Source organism: Rattus norvegicus, chromosome 4 (genome assembly GCF_021556685.1).
Source record: "Rattus norvegicus strain SHRSP/BbbUtx chromosome 4, alternate assembly SHRSP_T2T, whole genome shotgun sequence".
Taxonomy (NCBI): domain Eukaryota; kingdom Metazoa; phylum Chordata; class Mammalia; order Rodentia; family Muridae; genus Rattus; species Rattus norvegicus.
Genome location: NC_141537.1, coordinates 94,879,314 through 94,896,816, shown reverse-complemented (window position 1 = coordinate 94,896,816; position 17,503 = coordinate 94,879,314). Strand labels below are relative to the sequence as shown.

At 40.9% G+C, this 17,503-nt stretch overlaps 1 protein-coding gene across 1 annotated transcript in view; it reads right to left on the bottom strand.

Moving 5' to 3' along the window:
* Positions 1-213: 213 nt before the first annotated feature.
* Positions 214-17,503, bottom strand: part of Grid2 (glutamate ionotropic receptor delta type subunit 2) — a 1,491,717-nt gene continuing 1,474,427 nt past the window's right edge. The window contains exon 16 of the mRNA XM_087659390.1: positions 214-3,850. Within this exon, the coding sequence (XP_087515516.1) occupies positions 3,692-3,850 (159 nt within the window). The 3' untranslated portion in view covers positions 214-3,691. The remainder of the gene's footprint in view (positions 3,851-17,503) is intronic.

Below are 17,503 nucleotides of genomic sequence, written 5' to 3'. Positions count from 1 at the left end.
CACTGTTAGCTGCCTTGGAAATTTCCTGTGCTGATTCTTCCTGTGTTTCACTATAATTGCTTCCACCTCACTTGCATGTTGGCTATGTTAGAACATCTTCTCCCTCCCATAACCTGGAGAAGGCATGTGCAGACAAATGATCAATCAAAATAGCTCAAACATGCTGAGTTTTCATAACTTAATAAAGGAATTGGAGTTCAACCACAGAAGTATTTATTGACAAAATTTTATTGATAAAATAACATTAAAGATTTATGAACAAATTAAAAATTTCTGGAAAAGAAAATTACATCGGCCAGGATGTAAAATATCCAAAAAACAAAAAAACAAAAATGTATATCTAGGTCTGTGGTAAGGAAGGGTTTTCTATTCTAGATTGCCTATGTTAAGCAACATCAATAATAATGAGAGTTTTATTTCTGAGAAAGGAACGAACTATGACATAAGTCTGGACGTCACAAGAAAGGCTACTGTGATGTAATGTTATGTGGAGTGGATGGTCCATCTTCTACCTAGTCTTCATCACTCTGATACCTGTTCCAACATCTTAATTTGCCTTCCTGCTTGGCTCTGCTGCCCTTCCTCAGCTGGCCCTGACCTGTAGAATGTCTTGTTTCATAAGCCTGGGCTGCCAGTTCAGTGACAGCTTTCCCTCCTGGCTTGGGTCTGCTCTTTGCTGGTCCTTTGGCCCGATGCCTCTGACCTTGGGTGGTTGCTGCTTTGAGTCTGCCTGGCTTTCTTCCCAAAGCAAGTGGTGATTATGAACTATAATAGAAGACATTGTTTTAAATTGTCAGCTTGCTTTAGGTACTGAAGCTGCAGTATCAGCATCTTAAGAACTTTTCAGTGTATTTGGTTAGCTAATCTCACACAGCAAGGAGGAGATGGTTGATTATTTTCTATGCTTTATTTAAAAAACACTAAGATTAACATGAATAATTTTTAACCCTTTACTTCCCTTCCTTGTTCTTGACTCTTGAGGAAAGATTCCAATGGAAAGTTTTCTGTTAGAGGGTTGTGTTCCTTTGGGCAGCAATTCTATCAGTTTGGATGTCAGGCTCATGGATTTTGAGAGGAATGCTTTGAAGTGTAATGGTTGGGTCTCAGTGGCTTCACCAGATTGCGATTTCCACTTGAACTTCTGCATAAGACTGAAATAGTCAGGTTTGTCCTGGGGTAGATGAGGACACATTCATTGCTACTGAACTCAGATTAGATCAACTGTTCAGCGTCCATATTACGTCATCAGGAATCAAGTTCATTCAGGCTCAGCCACAACGATAGACAAGAAAATAGGTAGCATTTCTCCCTGTTCCACAGCTTTATTTTGTGATGTGGTGTGTGTACCTGTGTCTTTGCCTCTGTGTACACATGTGACTGTGTGGGTGATATACACAGGCACTACAACCTTAAGGTGAAGAACAGCATCCAAGTGACCCTGTGACTATGTGTGTACATGTGCATGTATGTGTGCATGCACATGGGATTGTGGCTCTGTGTGTGTGTTTGCCCATGTGCCTGTGCTTGTGTTTGTGATTGTACTTGTGCCTGTGTGTGTGTGTGTGTGTGTGTGTGTGTGTGTGTGTGTAAGTGATATCTCTGAGACATGTAACCAAAGCAACTTTTATCATCAGTACATTGGACAGAGATGGAGTAGACAAGTAAAATCACAATGCAGAAAGCTAAGTTGCTGTGAGGCATAGAGGATAAAAGAAGAAACATGACACCACATTCTTGCTTTAATTAATACCTAGGAAGTTCCCATTAGTTAATTTGTAATAGTTCAGGCAATCATGGACGCCTGCATTTTATTTATCTAGGTTAGTGAATAATCCCTTATTTTATTTTGGGAGGCCTGTGCTCCATTAGAGAGGTTGGTGGTTCCTTGTGCAGTCAAGATGACACCATGAACTCCCACAGCATGCCTGGTTTTCTGGAACTAAAGACAAGTTCTCTGCTATGAGCCCTAGGGATAACCATTCCTGAAGGAGGTTAGCAGGTTCATGTGTGTTAATGGTGGAATGTCTGCCTGACACAGGGGTCCTGGCTTTGCGCCTTTACTTTACCTCTGACTTTCTGGAAAACATTGGCATTTCTGTGTTGAAGCCAGATATCCAGGAAGGAATGACCTTGAACCTTATCTCTGTGCAAGGTGAAGGCTGGGTAAGAGAATGTCCTGTGACAAATGCTGGTATTGTATTTGACAGTATGGATCAAGAACCCATGGTGATGAAAAGTTGACAGCTAGCAAGGTGCTTTTACATACAGTTTCAGCACTCACAACAACCCTGTGAGGTAGGAACAGCAGATAACAATTTTATTTTTTACTTTCAAAGACAGACACCAAAGACCACAGAGTGTACGTAATTTTCCCTCAGTCATAGCAATTAGCAGGACCCAAATAGGATAACATGTCTTCTGACTTCACAGTCTGATTTTCACCTGTAAGCTACTGCAGGAATGTTTTCAAGTTGGTTGCAGAGTGGGAAAGGTACTCTGTGACAAGACATGTAATTTGTTTGCAAGTCAGGTGGCTTAGAACCGATGTTTCAGCGACTAGAGCCTATTGGGTCACTACTTGTAGGGGCTTTGAGGGATCACATTCAACTTTGTATATTAGAAGATCCTCTAGGAGTCATACTGGCCTCCCTGGGGTCAAGAAGCAGAAATGCAATTCTCATGGCTATCAACTCACTGAGATAGACTCACTAGATTGATTTATCTGACCTCCCCATTGGAATGTAAACTTCTGGGGGCAAGAACATGACTTACTCATTGTATTCCCAGAATTCAGTGCAGAGCCAGGTCCTTATGAAGACTGAATTCACAAGGACTTTGTTTGCATCACAAACTGCTTCAGAGTTTCATTGGTAAGAGATTGTTCTCATGGAATAGACCTTGGAAACCTCAGTTGTCTTGGTGGAAGGGTGATACACACAGGCACTATAACCTTAAGGTGACAAACAGCATCCAAGTAACCCTTGTTTACAATGAAAGATCTACTTTTTATGGATTTGAGTTAGAGGCTCTCCATTAGTCAAGAATCCATGTAAAGTGTATATATTTTGGTCTCTGAGTAAAGGCAATGTTTTTTAGCATGGAGAAAATTAGACCTGTGGTAATTATGAACATGTCATTATTTTAGTAATATGGAGAAAAAATTATGACAAAATATGATTAATCACAGTCACAACTGATTCAGTGAGGGCTGGAAGAGGGCTCTACTTTTCTCTGGTTAAGTTTGCCAAGGCACGTTCTCCTTGGTTCTTCACATCTCCCTGTATCCCATCCATCAGAAGTCTGAGGACCCAGGTGAATCTTGCACGGAGGAAGCTGGGGATAACACTACTGTGAGTCACACTTGCACCTCAGTGTGAGTGCACTTGACCGGGACACATGGGCAAACAGTCCACAAACAGTCCACGATGAATAGGGACCATCGTTCCCAGGCTAATAGGCTGGCCCAGGCAGGATTCGGAGCCTGTAGCAGAAAGCAGCAGCCATTTGCTGCTCTTCAGTGGGGCAAGTGCAACAGGTTGTTACAGCCTGGTGAAGACAGCTTCTTGAATGGAAGAAGGGCTTTAAATTCAGGAGACAGTGTATCAGCTCACCAGTGCGTGGTTCTCAGGATCAAATGAGTCCTGGAATCAAGAAGTGGGAAAGGGTTCAGCAGGTCCAGGGCTGGTAGAGATTAGGGGTCATCAAGAGGCCTTCCTAGCTGTGTAGAGTGGTGTAGGCCATGGCTGGATGCCTGGTTTTTCCAGTCATTACCGCCAAGCTTCAGACACGGCCTTAGCGGCCAAGCATTGGTTCTTTCAGACACTGCAGCTTCATTTGGCAGGGCTGGAGCCTGTGAAGAGACAAAGCAGAGCATCACGTCACAGTTAAGGCTGGGCCTGGGACAGCTTTGACTCTCTTTCTCACAGTTTGCCAGACATTGTCTCTGCTGAGAATGTTCACCGAGAACAAAGAGGAGGGAGATGGCAGATGTTTGAAACTTCTCAGTTATGGCTTCATGACTTTCTTGGACCTGGGGAAGGCACCAGGAAGCAAAGCATATCAGCTTCTGGTTCTGTAGGACCTGTTTCAGGGAGAACCTTGGAGTCTGGCTAAGTTAGGACTAGCATAGCTCTGGGGTAACATAAGGTTTGGGGTATCATCACCAGAAAATAAAAGGGTGCTGCCTTTGCATGGAAAGTGAATAGTATGCTTTAACAGTGCTAGTCCTGATGCCCAGTTACACATGAAATCCTGGTGCCTGATTCCTCAGATTTTGAATTTTGTAAATGAGCCACAGTCATGGGTTTTAGACTTTATGCAAACTTTAGAGAACATGCTGTTTAGTTTTTCTTCCTAACTTGACACAAGCAATCACCTGGAAAGAAAATGCCTCCATTAGCTTGGTCTGTGGGACATTTTCTTGACTAATGACATGTGTGAGAGACCATTCTTCTGTGGATGGTGCCACTCCTAGGCAGGTGGTCCTCGGTTATGTAAGAAAGTAAGCTGAATAAGCCATGGGGAGCAAGACAACAGTGTTCCTCTGTGGTACCTGCTTTAGCTCCTGCACCCAGGTTCCTGCCTTGAGTTCCTGCCCTGACGTCTCTTCTGAATGGACTGTAAGCTGTACGATGAAATAAACCCTTTCTTCTCTAGAAGATTTTGGTCATGGTATTTATCATAGAAATAGAAATCAAACTATGACAGCATTAATCATTAAAAATAAATATACAAATCTTACCACAGTTGTAAATAATTGAATGTTGTTCTGTTTTTAACTTACTCATTTATAAGCATGATTTAGCATGTTTTCTCTTTCTCGAAGCCCAAGACACACGTCTTACATTCCAGCCCTTCAACATCATGGACATGGGCACAAGTCATAAATCTTATAAATCAGTCTCAGGCTGGGTCAGCTATTCCTGATGTCTGTATCTTTGTTGGGCGAGCATGTATTCAGATTCCATGGTTTGCAAAACCCTTACTCCTCACATACAATTTAGAAAAGAGGGAGTGGTTTTAACTGTGTTAGTGAAAAGGCAGCACTTACCAGTTAACTGAGTTAAGTAGCCAGTTATTTGAGCAGTGTAAATTATTTGATTGAGATCAGTGTGGAAGTCAGCCCTAAAGTCCTGGAATACATCCGCGTTAACCAGAAAGCTGGTGAGTGTGCCCTTTAAAAGCTATGGTTTTGGAAAAATCCAAATAAAACAAAGAGATGCTGGATTTTGTTACTAAGCAGGTTTAGGGACTACTTTTCCTAAGTAATCTTGTTTTACTGTTGTGACATGAAACTATTCTTTTCTTCTGTTTTTCTGAAGTAGAACTCTGGCCTCATGTATACTAGGCCGGATCCTTACCTCTGAGCTCATCCCCCAGATTTGGAGAAAGTCTTTCGTATTATTTTTGGACAACTCATAGTCCAGTGTTGCAGTGAACACAGTTTGCAAATTCTGGAGCAGCAACTAATGGGAAATGCTTGTTTTATTTTTAATTCATTTTTCACTATAAAAATAAATAAGCTAATAAGATATCAGTTGTTTATTTATACATTGGATCCAAATTAAGCTGAAAGTTTGGAAAACGGAGAATGTGCACATGACATAAACTTTACCCTCTATAGGGTTCTTACCTAGTTAGGGCACTAGGTCCATCATACATAACATAATATTTAACATTAAGATGTTTAGTTCAGCATTTGCTGATTTCTTCTAAATATTTGGATAAATAGTTCACATTGATAGATACAATTATTGCAAAGGGAAAGATAAAACATTGAAATAACAGAAGAGAAAGTCAAGGAGGTGGTAGGATGTACTTTAAGGGTTTGTTAAAGTTCTGAAAGGTTGAGTGCATCTCTTAATTATGGACTTGTACACAAAACCTGTTGGGCCCTTAGTGTCCTAGAAACCAGAAGTTGGTATTGTAAAATGGCAAATACATCACTAATATATTATATCTCACATATATTGAGACCTTTATACAGAAGATCAGAGTATTACAGGAGAGTTCTCATTTACCCATCTACTAATCTTACCCAGTGAGTTATCATGAGCTGTTTGATTGATAGTGGTAGAGATAGTATTTTATTTACTTGTATATTCTTGGAAACTAGTATGTTTGTACCTATAACATCTGGTGCATGCTAGATCTTGGCAAGTCTTTGTTGACCATGTAAATATTAATGAAAAAAATTGCAAGTCATAAAGTTGTGTATGCATTCTTAATCTTAACTGCTGAAACATCTCTCTCACCTATCACTGAAGATTCTTAATGGAAGTGAACAGAAATTTGGACATTCTACGTATGAAGAGATCAAAATGACTGTAATATATAGTCTGTGGTAAAAGTAAAGATAAACCAGGGATCTTTTGATGCTGTTCAAGCAATCTCATCTTGAAGCAATGAGGTCCTAGAACCAAACACAAGGTCCTAAGACAGAAGGACAGAAAATATAAATGCTAAGGAAGTTGGTATTTGAACATGGCTGAAGAAGCATGGGCTGAAAATGGCTTTGATGAAAATAGCTACTGTTTATGAAGTGTTCATTCATGGCCACACTCAGCACGTGGCTTAGTATTTAATCTTGTTCATTCACCATAGTCTAGGAGATGGTGTTGATTATCACCCTCAACTCAGTGGTAAGAAAATGTTACTGGCTCATCAATTTACCCCAAGTCACCACCACTATGGAGTAGCAGTCAGGGTGGGAAGCAGTCCTATCTGCCTTCAGAGGCTTTAATATTAGCCCCAGTTAATACATAGGTCAAAACTTTTGAGAGATAGAAACATTTTTGAGGATATTGATGTTTTTATGTCTTTTGGGAAGATGAGTATTATTGCTCCAGTATCTTGAAGTTTAACTTAGGAAATGAATAACTTTCCAAATGGACTAATGATTACATAACTTAACACATAGCTGTACTAGCCACGTGGAGGACACCCTGCCTCTGCGAAGACAGAGCACTGTAGGAGGATGGATGTTTTCACTACAAGCACACGCACACCTAGGCCCAGATGCAGGAGGGTGTGTCTCTACTCGCAAAGAACGCAGCACTGCTCAGCGGACTCACTGATAGAGCAGAGTAGCTCAGTGTTCCCAACGCCTCGAAGGAGATCCGTATGCATCTGTGATTTGGGGGTCACACAAAGGCTGGCATCTGCTTTTCTTCTTTACCCCATCTCATCAAAGATGTACAGCCAGAAGTAATATGGGCAACCCATAGACTGGACTTCTAATGTCTTTGTGTTTGTCCTTTGGTAAAGTCTTCTATTTGCTTTTTCCACTGTTAGTTTTTTTTTCAATTTTTTATTTCAATACTTTCTACTTTGTGGTATGTAAATGCTAATCAGAAAAAAGTGTATAAAACAATTGTAACCACATAACAGTACACAGTGAATTATCACAGAATGTGTTTGGTAAGGACCAGTTTTAAAGGAGGAGACAGTCGGCTCTGACTGTGAGCATGGGGTCCTCACAGCACCAGGTTTCCTTTATCTCTTTGGCTTCTCTTTATCTTAGTGTTTTGAAAATGTTAGAGAAATGGTAGGATTTTACTTTTACATTATTAATGTGCTACAGTATCAGATTTGCATGTAATGGACTGTGGACTAGAAACTCTCTGAAATTAGTTATTTCAATAGATAATTTAAAACGTAAATTTAAACTTAAAAATTTTAGGAATAAATAGCTTACATAAAACAAAACAAAAAAATCTAAAAAATAAGCAATGTTTTAAAAAAGGAGAAAAACCCAGAGGGCAGGCTTCCAAAGATGATGGTAATTATTTAAGGCTGTGATGTTGAACTTGATCTCAATAGGATTTTTACCTCTCCATTTACTGGAGCCTGCTGGCTGAGTGAGGCACTTTGTTAAGCAAGGCTATCAGACAGTGCTTGGCACACTCTATTCAGAAGCCTGATACACTTCCCTACATGTACTTGTGACCTTTCGATGTGGAAAGTTTAGTTTTAATATTAAATTCTGTTGAACAAAGTCAATATGCAAGAATTACACTATTATAATGGAGGCATTCCTCTCGTGAAGAAATAATAAGAAAAGAACCAGAATTGATACAATCCCAATAAGGTAGGAAAACACAAGATAGGTAAATAAAAACTGAGACAGAGAGGACAGACTGTTACACACACATCACATACATTCTTTCAGTTGTTCATTGGTGTTTCAGATTATACCTTCCCGGATACTTCTTTGGACACAGCAACATACTAATTATAACAACCGTGGTTGGCAAAGACAATAGAGTCAAAGTTCTAAGTGTGGTTCGTTCATGGCTCCTCTTTGCAAGTTCGTCTCTCTCAACTCACTATTGACTGACTTACCTCTAAAGCACAATTTCAAAGGCATCCATTTCATTGCAGAATTGCAACAAAGTCAGGCTTGGCCCTTTGCTTTCTGCCTCTGGAAAATGTGTTTAGGCCTTCAGGACCCTCCTAGTGGGAGAGTGATATGTTCAGAAGAGACTTATCGTCCTGATAGGATTTTAAAGTGTCTAACCTGTCAGAATTTGGGGGGGGGCATTCCTTCCAAAAATGAAATTAGCATAAAGAAGCATTGCCCCTGCCTCTTTAGTTTTTAGAACATCTGCAGGAGATAAACACTCATGTTTTGAATTTATCCTATAAAATAGAACTTTTTTGCAGAGAAGCAGTTTGCCTTGGAATATGATAAGCACGCATACAACACTGCAAGCAGAAGCTGAAGGTTCCACACGTTTGGGAAGCACAGGAGTGAGGTTTAGTGAGGTTTAGACACTGTCACAAGGATGTTAAAGCAGTGCACAGTTACAGTATGTAGATGGGAACACTGGGGCTCACTGCGGACTTTACACTGCCAAGGTTCTTAACGCGTGTGAGATAAGAGTGATCACTCATGAAAGGTTTTGTTGTTCAGTTTCTCTCCCTCTCTCTCTCCCTCTCCCTCTCCCTCTCTCTCTCTCTCTCTCTCTCTCTCTCTCTCACACACACACACACACACACACACACACACACACACACACACACACACAGGCACTCACACATCGAGCCAAAGTCAATGGCAGTAGGTGGTTTATGTCAGGACTGGTTTTGCTGCCCCTCTCTCAGAATAAGATAAATGTAAGTGATGAGCCCCTGGGGTTGCTTGAACTCATTTTGTATTCAACACTCTGCCTGGCCCCTTTCTCAGCTCTTTCTCCCTGTCTTTGTATGTTCAGTTCAAGCCTACTTGAGTTTCTTTTTTCTTTTGTAGAACTTGGTTCTTTTGATGTGCTGCAGGGCACGCCCTTCAGCACAGAGTACTTCCCAGGAATCGGAAACATCGGCTCGCAGGTCTGAGAGGCTACTGTACAATAGCTAGCCCTGCAGCCCAAAGCAGAACCTTTCTACTTTCGCAAAAGAAGCAATGTTCAGCGTATTCCACAGCGGTGATTTTAAAGGGATAAGAACTTCACACAGTGTAAAGCACAGATTTGTTAAGCATTTGACCTGATCGACCCCATGGAAGGAAACTAACATGAGATGTGTCTGTATGGATTAGACAATCATTACTTCGTCCGGATTTCTCGTGTACTTATAAATGAATCTAGTCCTGTTTTACTGCCGCTGCAGTGTCAATCCGTGTGGGAACTGTAGTACCAATCTGTGTGGGGTCCTGGTCAGCTACTTCTCTTTGTTATTTTCCATCACAAATCATGTAAGAGAGTGCCATGCTTTAACTCTTTATGTGCTGTGCACAAAGGTGAGAGGGATGAGGTGTGAGTACTGCAAGGTTACTGTTAGGCACACTGTCTACATCACTCATTCAGAGAGAGATGAGACAGGAGGAGACGTTAATTATTTCACATCCACAAGTAGCACTTCTACTGCAGAAGTTAAAAACATTTAACAAACACATTACATTCTACTTAAAACGTCTGTGTTTACTCACATATATTTTATGTGACAAATCTTTCAGGACTATGTCACTGAATTAGAACTTGGAACTGAAAATCAAAAGAACAAAACAGAGCAGAAAATAAGGGGAAATAGTGCAATTCAAGTTTATACACACAAAAATGTATCCAGCCTAAAACATCAAAGCTAAAATAAAAACTTAAATAATAATTAACTTTAACTTTTCCCAGGTATTTAAAGGAAACCTTTTATTAAAAATAAACAACAAAATAATTAGAAAAGCAAGCTTGATGAAATTTGGTAATTTTCTGACTCAAGGAACTTGGAAAACCACTGTGTACCATGGAAACTGCTAGATTTTGTCTCCACACTGAGTTCATCTCATGTAAACACACCATGGACAGTCCTGAAGAAGTTGATATTGCTGAAACATTGGTCAGTGAGAAGATACAAACTTACCCGCAAACATTTACTTTCAACTGCTTGGGACTGGGTTTTTAAGCCCACCATACACTAATGGTAAGTGTCTGTGGTAATGTCTGTGGCTCACGACATTGCTGCAAACTTCTAGAGAAATCATTTTAGTGCTATGCTGTATTAATTTTGTATTCTCAACTTATTTCATGCTTAGGTGATAAATAAACCGAACAGATGATTGTCATACTTTCTGAACATTGGTATATATGTATATATTTGAACTATCTATTTCCATGTATCCAACTATCTGTCTGTCTATTTATAGAAAAAGATGATCCAAATTTTCAAATATAGGCAGAATATGGATTTTTAGAAAAATAGGGAATAATTCTTGTAATAAATTGGCAATGATTCCACACTCCCTTTTTGACAGTTGCCTTCAGTGTGAGGCTGAGTTACCAGGAGTGGATTGATCCTAGGGTGAACATTCTCTACAGCGTACAAACAACCTCTGACAGTAGTGGATTCCTGAAACTCATTGTCACCTGAAAAATTCTATAGGGGTCATTTTGCTTAAACAAAACCCATATCATTAATAACACAGACACCATAACTCCAGAACACTGGAGATACAGAAGTGTAGGCTTGCTAACGAAGTGCTCTTGTCTCGATGTGTCATGAATTCATCCCATTTCTTTCTCAAGGTCATACAACATTTCTGAAGTTAGACGTTTCAGAAGTGTTCGACCTTAAATTTGGTCAGATACACAGGTGCACGTCAGACACTCTTCGGTGTGGTGGCAATGGCTTACTGAGTCATCTCATGTCTCCCATTCTGGGTCATACATTTGAATAAAAGCAGTTTCAGGGTGTCCTGGGCCAGAGAGGATTGTTGCTTTTGCACCATGCTGATCTAAGGTGGATTGTACTAGAAACTCAGCCTGCTCTGAGTTGACGTTTCCTGTGTTCCTCTTTCCTGCAGGGATGCTGTCAGTATCCTACAAGATTTCATTATGAATTGGCAAATATCAGAACAACACCTGGTCTATATTTTAACACAAACCAGAGATAGTTAGGCTTTCGAAATGGATTGATGACTCCAGGTCTAGAAGTATTTCATTTTACTTTACCAAGATCTAAAATTAGATTTCCTTGTTGTTCCACTAAAAATTACTACAGCTTAGCAGTGTATGCTGGCACACGCCTTCATTCCACGCACTTGGAAAGCAGAAGTCTGCTTCTGCTTTCTGTGAGTTCAAAGCCAGCCTGGTTTGCATAGAGAGTTCCAGACCATCAAGAACTACACTGTGATAACTTATCTCATAACAGCAAAGTATTATGGCTATAGCTACACAACAGAAATTGCTTGGGAAAGAAAGACAGCTCTGAATGTATTCCAATATTTTCTCTCTTAAAACAATAGTAATTGGATTGGGAATAAGATTCCAGAATTTCATATTTCATATTAAACATTTAATTGCAAAACAAGTCAGAGAATACATTTGAGATAAGACATCCAGCTAGCTAATACAGATGATTACTTTTCAAATGTTATTCCCTTTCCCGGTTTCCAGGACAACATACCCCCAACCTCTCCCTCTTCCCTTCTATGTGGGTGTTCCCCTCTCCATCCTCCCCCCATTATTACCCTCCCCCCAACAATCACGTTCACTGGGGGTCCAGCCTTGGCAGGGCCAAGGACTTCCCCTTCCACTGGTGCTCTTACTAGGCTATTCATTGCTACCTGTGCAGTTGGAGTCCAGGGTCAGTCCATGTATAGTCTTTAGGTAGTGGCTTAGTCCCTGGAAGCTCTGGTTGCTTGACATTGTTGTACATATGGGGTCTCGAGCCCCTTTAAGCTCTTCCAGGCCTTTCTCTGATTCCTTCAATGGGTGTCCCATTCTCAGTTCAGTGGTTTGCTGCTGGCATTCGCCTATGTATTTGCCTTATTCTGGCTGTGTTTCTCAGGAGAGATCTACATCCGCTTCCTGTCAGTCTGCACCTCTTTGCTTTAGCTGATTGAGTTTTTATCACTGAACTTGTAGATTTTAGGAGTTAGAATTATACAATAATTTATTTATTTGCCATTTTAGTTATTACTATCTTCCAAAACTTTGTGTCTGTTTATTCTTTAAAACTACTTATGCAATATATTTTCTATTCTTTGTTTTTTAATTCCCATACTCTGCACTCCAGTAAATCTGACTGAGCATAACCAAGAGACTTTTTTAAAGATGAAGACAGTGGGCTATTTGAGGTCATGACCTCCTTTTTAGGACTCCAGGGACCAACAGTTCTAAATCATTCTTTTATGAAGAAAACAGTCTTGGGGCATCAGTGACTGGAATGATCAGCATAAAGTTGACTGAATGGGACCAATGCACCACATTGCAATGTGCTATTTATGGTAACATTTTAACCATCTTCAGAGCCACAACACTATTGTGAGGCCAGTGTTATTAGAGCTAGTAATATGGAAATCTGCTAACAGGCGAGAGATTTAGGACGAACCCTTAACACTGTGTGTGTGCTCAAGGTCACCCACTTTTCAGGGACAGGATACATAGTTTGACCTTCCATTTCCCAATGAGGCAGCCACTGTCTGTAATGCTCCTGTTTGTCTTTCTGGCTATTTCCTGCTCTTGGGATGCAAAAGGGGGAAGTTGTTGTTGCTAGTCTAGCAGACTTCCACATTAACAACATGCAACCCATACTGACTCTGCGAATGAACCCAGGTCTTCAGTTTTGCTCTAGGACAGTGGTTCTCCACATCCCAGAATGCTGCGTCCCTTTAATACAGTTCCACATGTTGTGGTGACCCCCAACCATAAAATTATTTTCATTACTACTGTAATTTTGCTATTGTTATTAATTGTAATATAAATATCTGTGATTTCTGATGGGGCTAGGTGACCTTTGTGAAAGAGTCATTTTACCCACAGGTTGTGTTGAGAGTCACTGGTCTAGGAGGTGACACTTGAACAAGAGACTGAAATCTCCAAGCTGTAGAAAAGGTTTGAAACATGTGTATTAAAGAAACAGCTACCCACGTTGTTGGTAATTTAACAGAGAAATTATGCTAGGGTGAGGGTTCCTGAAGGCGGACTGTGGTGATAGTACACAGTGGGAACACTAGCACACAGTGGGAAAACATGTTTCAATATTATGCTATTCTTGACGGTCTCCATTGTGTATTGAGATGTGTATGTGGAACTCACTCTTAGTGATGACTACAGGTTGCTTTCTTTTCGCACACTGACTGACTTACTGAATTTATGCCAACATGCTGCCATGCTGCATTTTTACACACTAGCATCTCAGGAAACTACTCACTGCCCTAGGACAAGATGGTGTTGCTTTCAGTTCTAATGGGTTTGCTGCTTCTGATTATTTAGTGAAGCAGGATCCTTTGGAAGTCCTGGCATCCCCAGATTATTCCTCTGGAAATCTGTGCCCTTCTCTTTGTCCCTTTTTACCAAGTGCAATCTGCCCAAACCAATAACTTCTCCCACCATTTTGTTTTATTTTTTTAAGGAAAATATTTTCCATTTTTTTTCTTCCAAATACTCCCAGTTTCTCTCCAGCATTTCTGCATTTCTCCAGCTCTCCCATGTACAGGACAGGATTCTAGACATAGCTAATATGTATCTTCTAAACACACACACACACACACACACACACACATACACACACACACATTGAATAGATAAAAGTTTACAAATAAGAATGAGACATCTTAGTGCAGTCAGTCAAACAGAGTAGATGAGTGGGCCTGACCTGATTGGCAGCTCCTGGGAGGACCTTGGCCCCTTCAGAAGCCTGGGAGGTCCCTCCCATGAAAATGGCTACTTAGGGAGGAACTGCAGGAAAGCAGACAGACAGATGCCTGTCAAACCACTGTAAGCAACTGCATTCCAATAGCCATGTGACCTTGGAGGTGAATTCTGGGCTCCAGAACAAAATGCAGCTAACTGAATTTGTGCTCTGAGAGGCGTTGAGCAGAGGACCCACATAGGTCCTTCAGTTTACTCTCTCAGGTCTTCCTGATACCAGCAGAAGTTTGACCCACTCTGCAACTCTTAACTGAGGGCATCGTGTCTTATTTCTGAGGCAATCCCATCACTTGCATGCCACAGTTAACTCTATTTATAAAATAATCAGCCTGATAACGAGCGGTGATAAACATACTATGGCGATGAAGCATAATCTAGGAAACCTAATTTAATGGCTTTTTAAAATTTCCCGAGCACTAAAATGAACACCGGGTATTGTATCTGGATGAATATAGTGATCTGATTTAAGTCAGTAGCAAGCTTAACGTTAAACTGCAGGAAGGGTCCTTTAGCAAAATGTGCACTGTCATGTCTTCTGTCTCTTGTAACTTTTTACATATTGGGAATTTTTCATTAAAGTGCAATTTAAGGAGCAGCAAAATAGCGCTATGGGTAAATGTGCTTGCCACCTAGCCTGGGAAGCTGAGTTCAAGTCCCGGACATATGTGGTGGAAGGAGAGAATGAACTTCTGAAACATCTACATATCAGTCACACATACCCACACAAACCACACACACACACACACACACACAACACACACACACACACCACACACACACACACACACACCACACACACACAACACACACACACACCACACACACACACCCCACACACAACACACACACACCACACACACACACCACACACACACACCACACACATACACACCACACACACACACACCACACACACACACCACACACACACACCACACACACCACACATACACACACTTAAATAAGTGAAAGTAATTTTTATTTATAGTTATTTATATTTATATTTTAATATGCTTTCTGTAAGCATCATATACAAATAGTCACAATATATGTTAAATTAAAAAAGCATAAAAATTACAGAAGGTGCTCTATAAGTCCTTTTTTTTCTTATTGTGATTTTTCATGGTTATTTATTTGTTTATTTATTTATTTTGGTACAGGTTTTGGATGTTCCTGACCTTTATGGCCTAGCCATTATCTATTGTGACAGTGATGTTTTATGAGAAGAAACAAGTTATGTTTACAACACCATTACATATTTCTAAAATTAAATTGTGATTCTCCAAACAGTTCTGTGAAAGACAGCTTACTACTGCCTGAGACTCAGCGTGAGAGCTGGTTGCCTTCTGACCTGACAGGCCATCAGTGGTTGGTGAAGGTAAGTAAGGGTGTGATCTTGAGCGCTCTATGCAAGGCCTTGAAGATGATGGATTAGAGACTGAGCAACCAGGAGTTCCTCTCATCTGGCGTTCGGTCCTCTGATCCTGTGGTTTTCTCCCATTTGTGAAGAGTGTCATAGAACACAGATGCTAGCACTCTAAGTGGGGGGTGGGGGTGGGGAATGCAATCAAAGAGATGGCACGATTTACTCTGAGGGCACCGAGGCTACTTCACGTGTGCTGCTTTATGCAATATGAAGCCCAAATCACCTGCAGTCAGAATACCATGCCAGAGTGCCTCACAAGCAACAGAGAAAGCGGCTCTGCGAGCTGCACATTCAAGTGCTGCCTCTAGAGAAGCTTTGAAGAAAGCAGGCGGCGGCGGCAACCCCCACCTTCAGGCATAAATGAACTCTGAACAGACTCATTTGCCATGAAGGATGAGACGGGAGATGCTGGCGCCTGGGGCTCTGCCTCTCCGCGCCTCCTTCCCTGAGTCGTTCTGGTGGGTTTTTGTGTCCCAAAGTTGTCCCTGTGCAAACAACAGGTTGAATATTGTAGGTGTGGGTTATTAAAGTGTCCCCGGGACAATGGCAGTCTGTGTCCCATTTGTAACGCTTGGATTAATCTTTGGAAAGTGCACACAAAATGTGACATGATGTTGGCTTCCAACATTATTCAGTCTGCATAGCAGCAAATCCTGCCCTGTCTCCCTGGAAATAAAACTCTGCAGACTGCCCCTGCCATCTCAAAGCGACCTATCATTTATGCTGCAGAGTAGGGACACCCTGGTTAGCTCGGCTGTGAGTGAGAGTTTGTAGTTTGCACAAACACTTAGGAGGGAAATAAATTGTTGCTATCTTGTCCACAGCTTCCCCAAAGGAAGTCTGATGTTAGCTAAGTCATATTTTATTTTGCTTTCTAAGGAAGAAATAACGAAGTATTTTATTTCTAAATAGAATCCCACATTCGTTCAGAATTACAACTACTTAAGTGGCAAAGGACCTTTTGACATTTCCTCTTTATCCACATCTTTCTTTTTTGATGATGTCTGAAGGGAAGTGCTATAATATAAAGGGAGAACTGGTCCTCAAAACTAGCCACACACCAAACAATATTTCCCTTTACCCTTTTTATGGCTCAGGAGATACTAAAATCTTGAGACTCAGCTTTCTCCTGTTGATGTCTCTTGGGAAAGGCGTTAAGTGGGATCTGGGAAAGGAACACTCAAGTCACTGCATTAAAGAACATCTCAATATTGTGATTGGAAAAAAAATGGAAAGAGACAGGGGCCTGAGAGTCATCAAATGGAATTCCCAGAGAGCCAAGTGAACAACTTTCTCATATCCAAGATCAACTCCCTCTTGATCTTGTGTAGGAGGAATTGAAGTTGTTTAATGAAGTGGAATTAGGAAAAGATGAATCAGGTGTTCTTCAAGAACAGCAGTTTTAAAAGGTCTGTGTTCTGGAGAGATGGCTCTGACTGCTCTTCCAGAGGTCCTGAGTTCAAATCCCAGCAACCACATAGTGGCTCGCAACCATCTGTAATGAGATCTAATGCCCTCTTCTGGTGTGTCTGAAGACAGCTACAGTGTACTTAAACAGAATAAATAAATAAATCTTTTTTAAAAAAGAAAAAAGAAAAGGTCTGTGTTCCCTGTTTAAGTCTAGTAGAGCCACGTGGTGTTTATTCATTTACCGTGTGTACTGGCTAGTTTTGGATGCCAACTTGACACAATGTGCATGGGGGTGCCATCCCTGGGCTGGTAGTCCTGGGTTCTATAAGAAAGCAGACTGTGCAAGCCATGGGAAGCAAGCCAGAAGCAAGTGGTGTGCCTTCTATTGCTTCTGCATCATCTTCTGCCTCCAGGATCCTGCCCTGTTTGAATTCCTGTCCTGACTTCCTTCCATAATGAACAGCAATGTGAGATGTAAGCCAAATAAACCCTTTTCTCCCCAACTTGCTTTTTGGTCATAGTG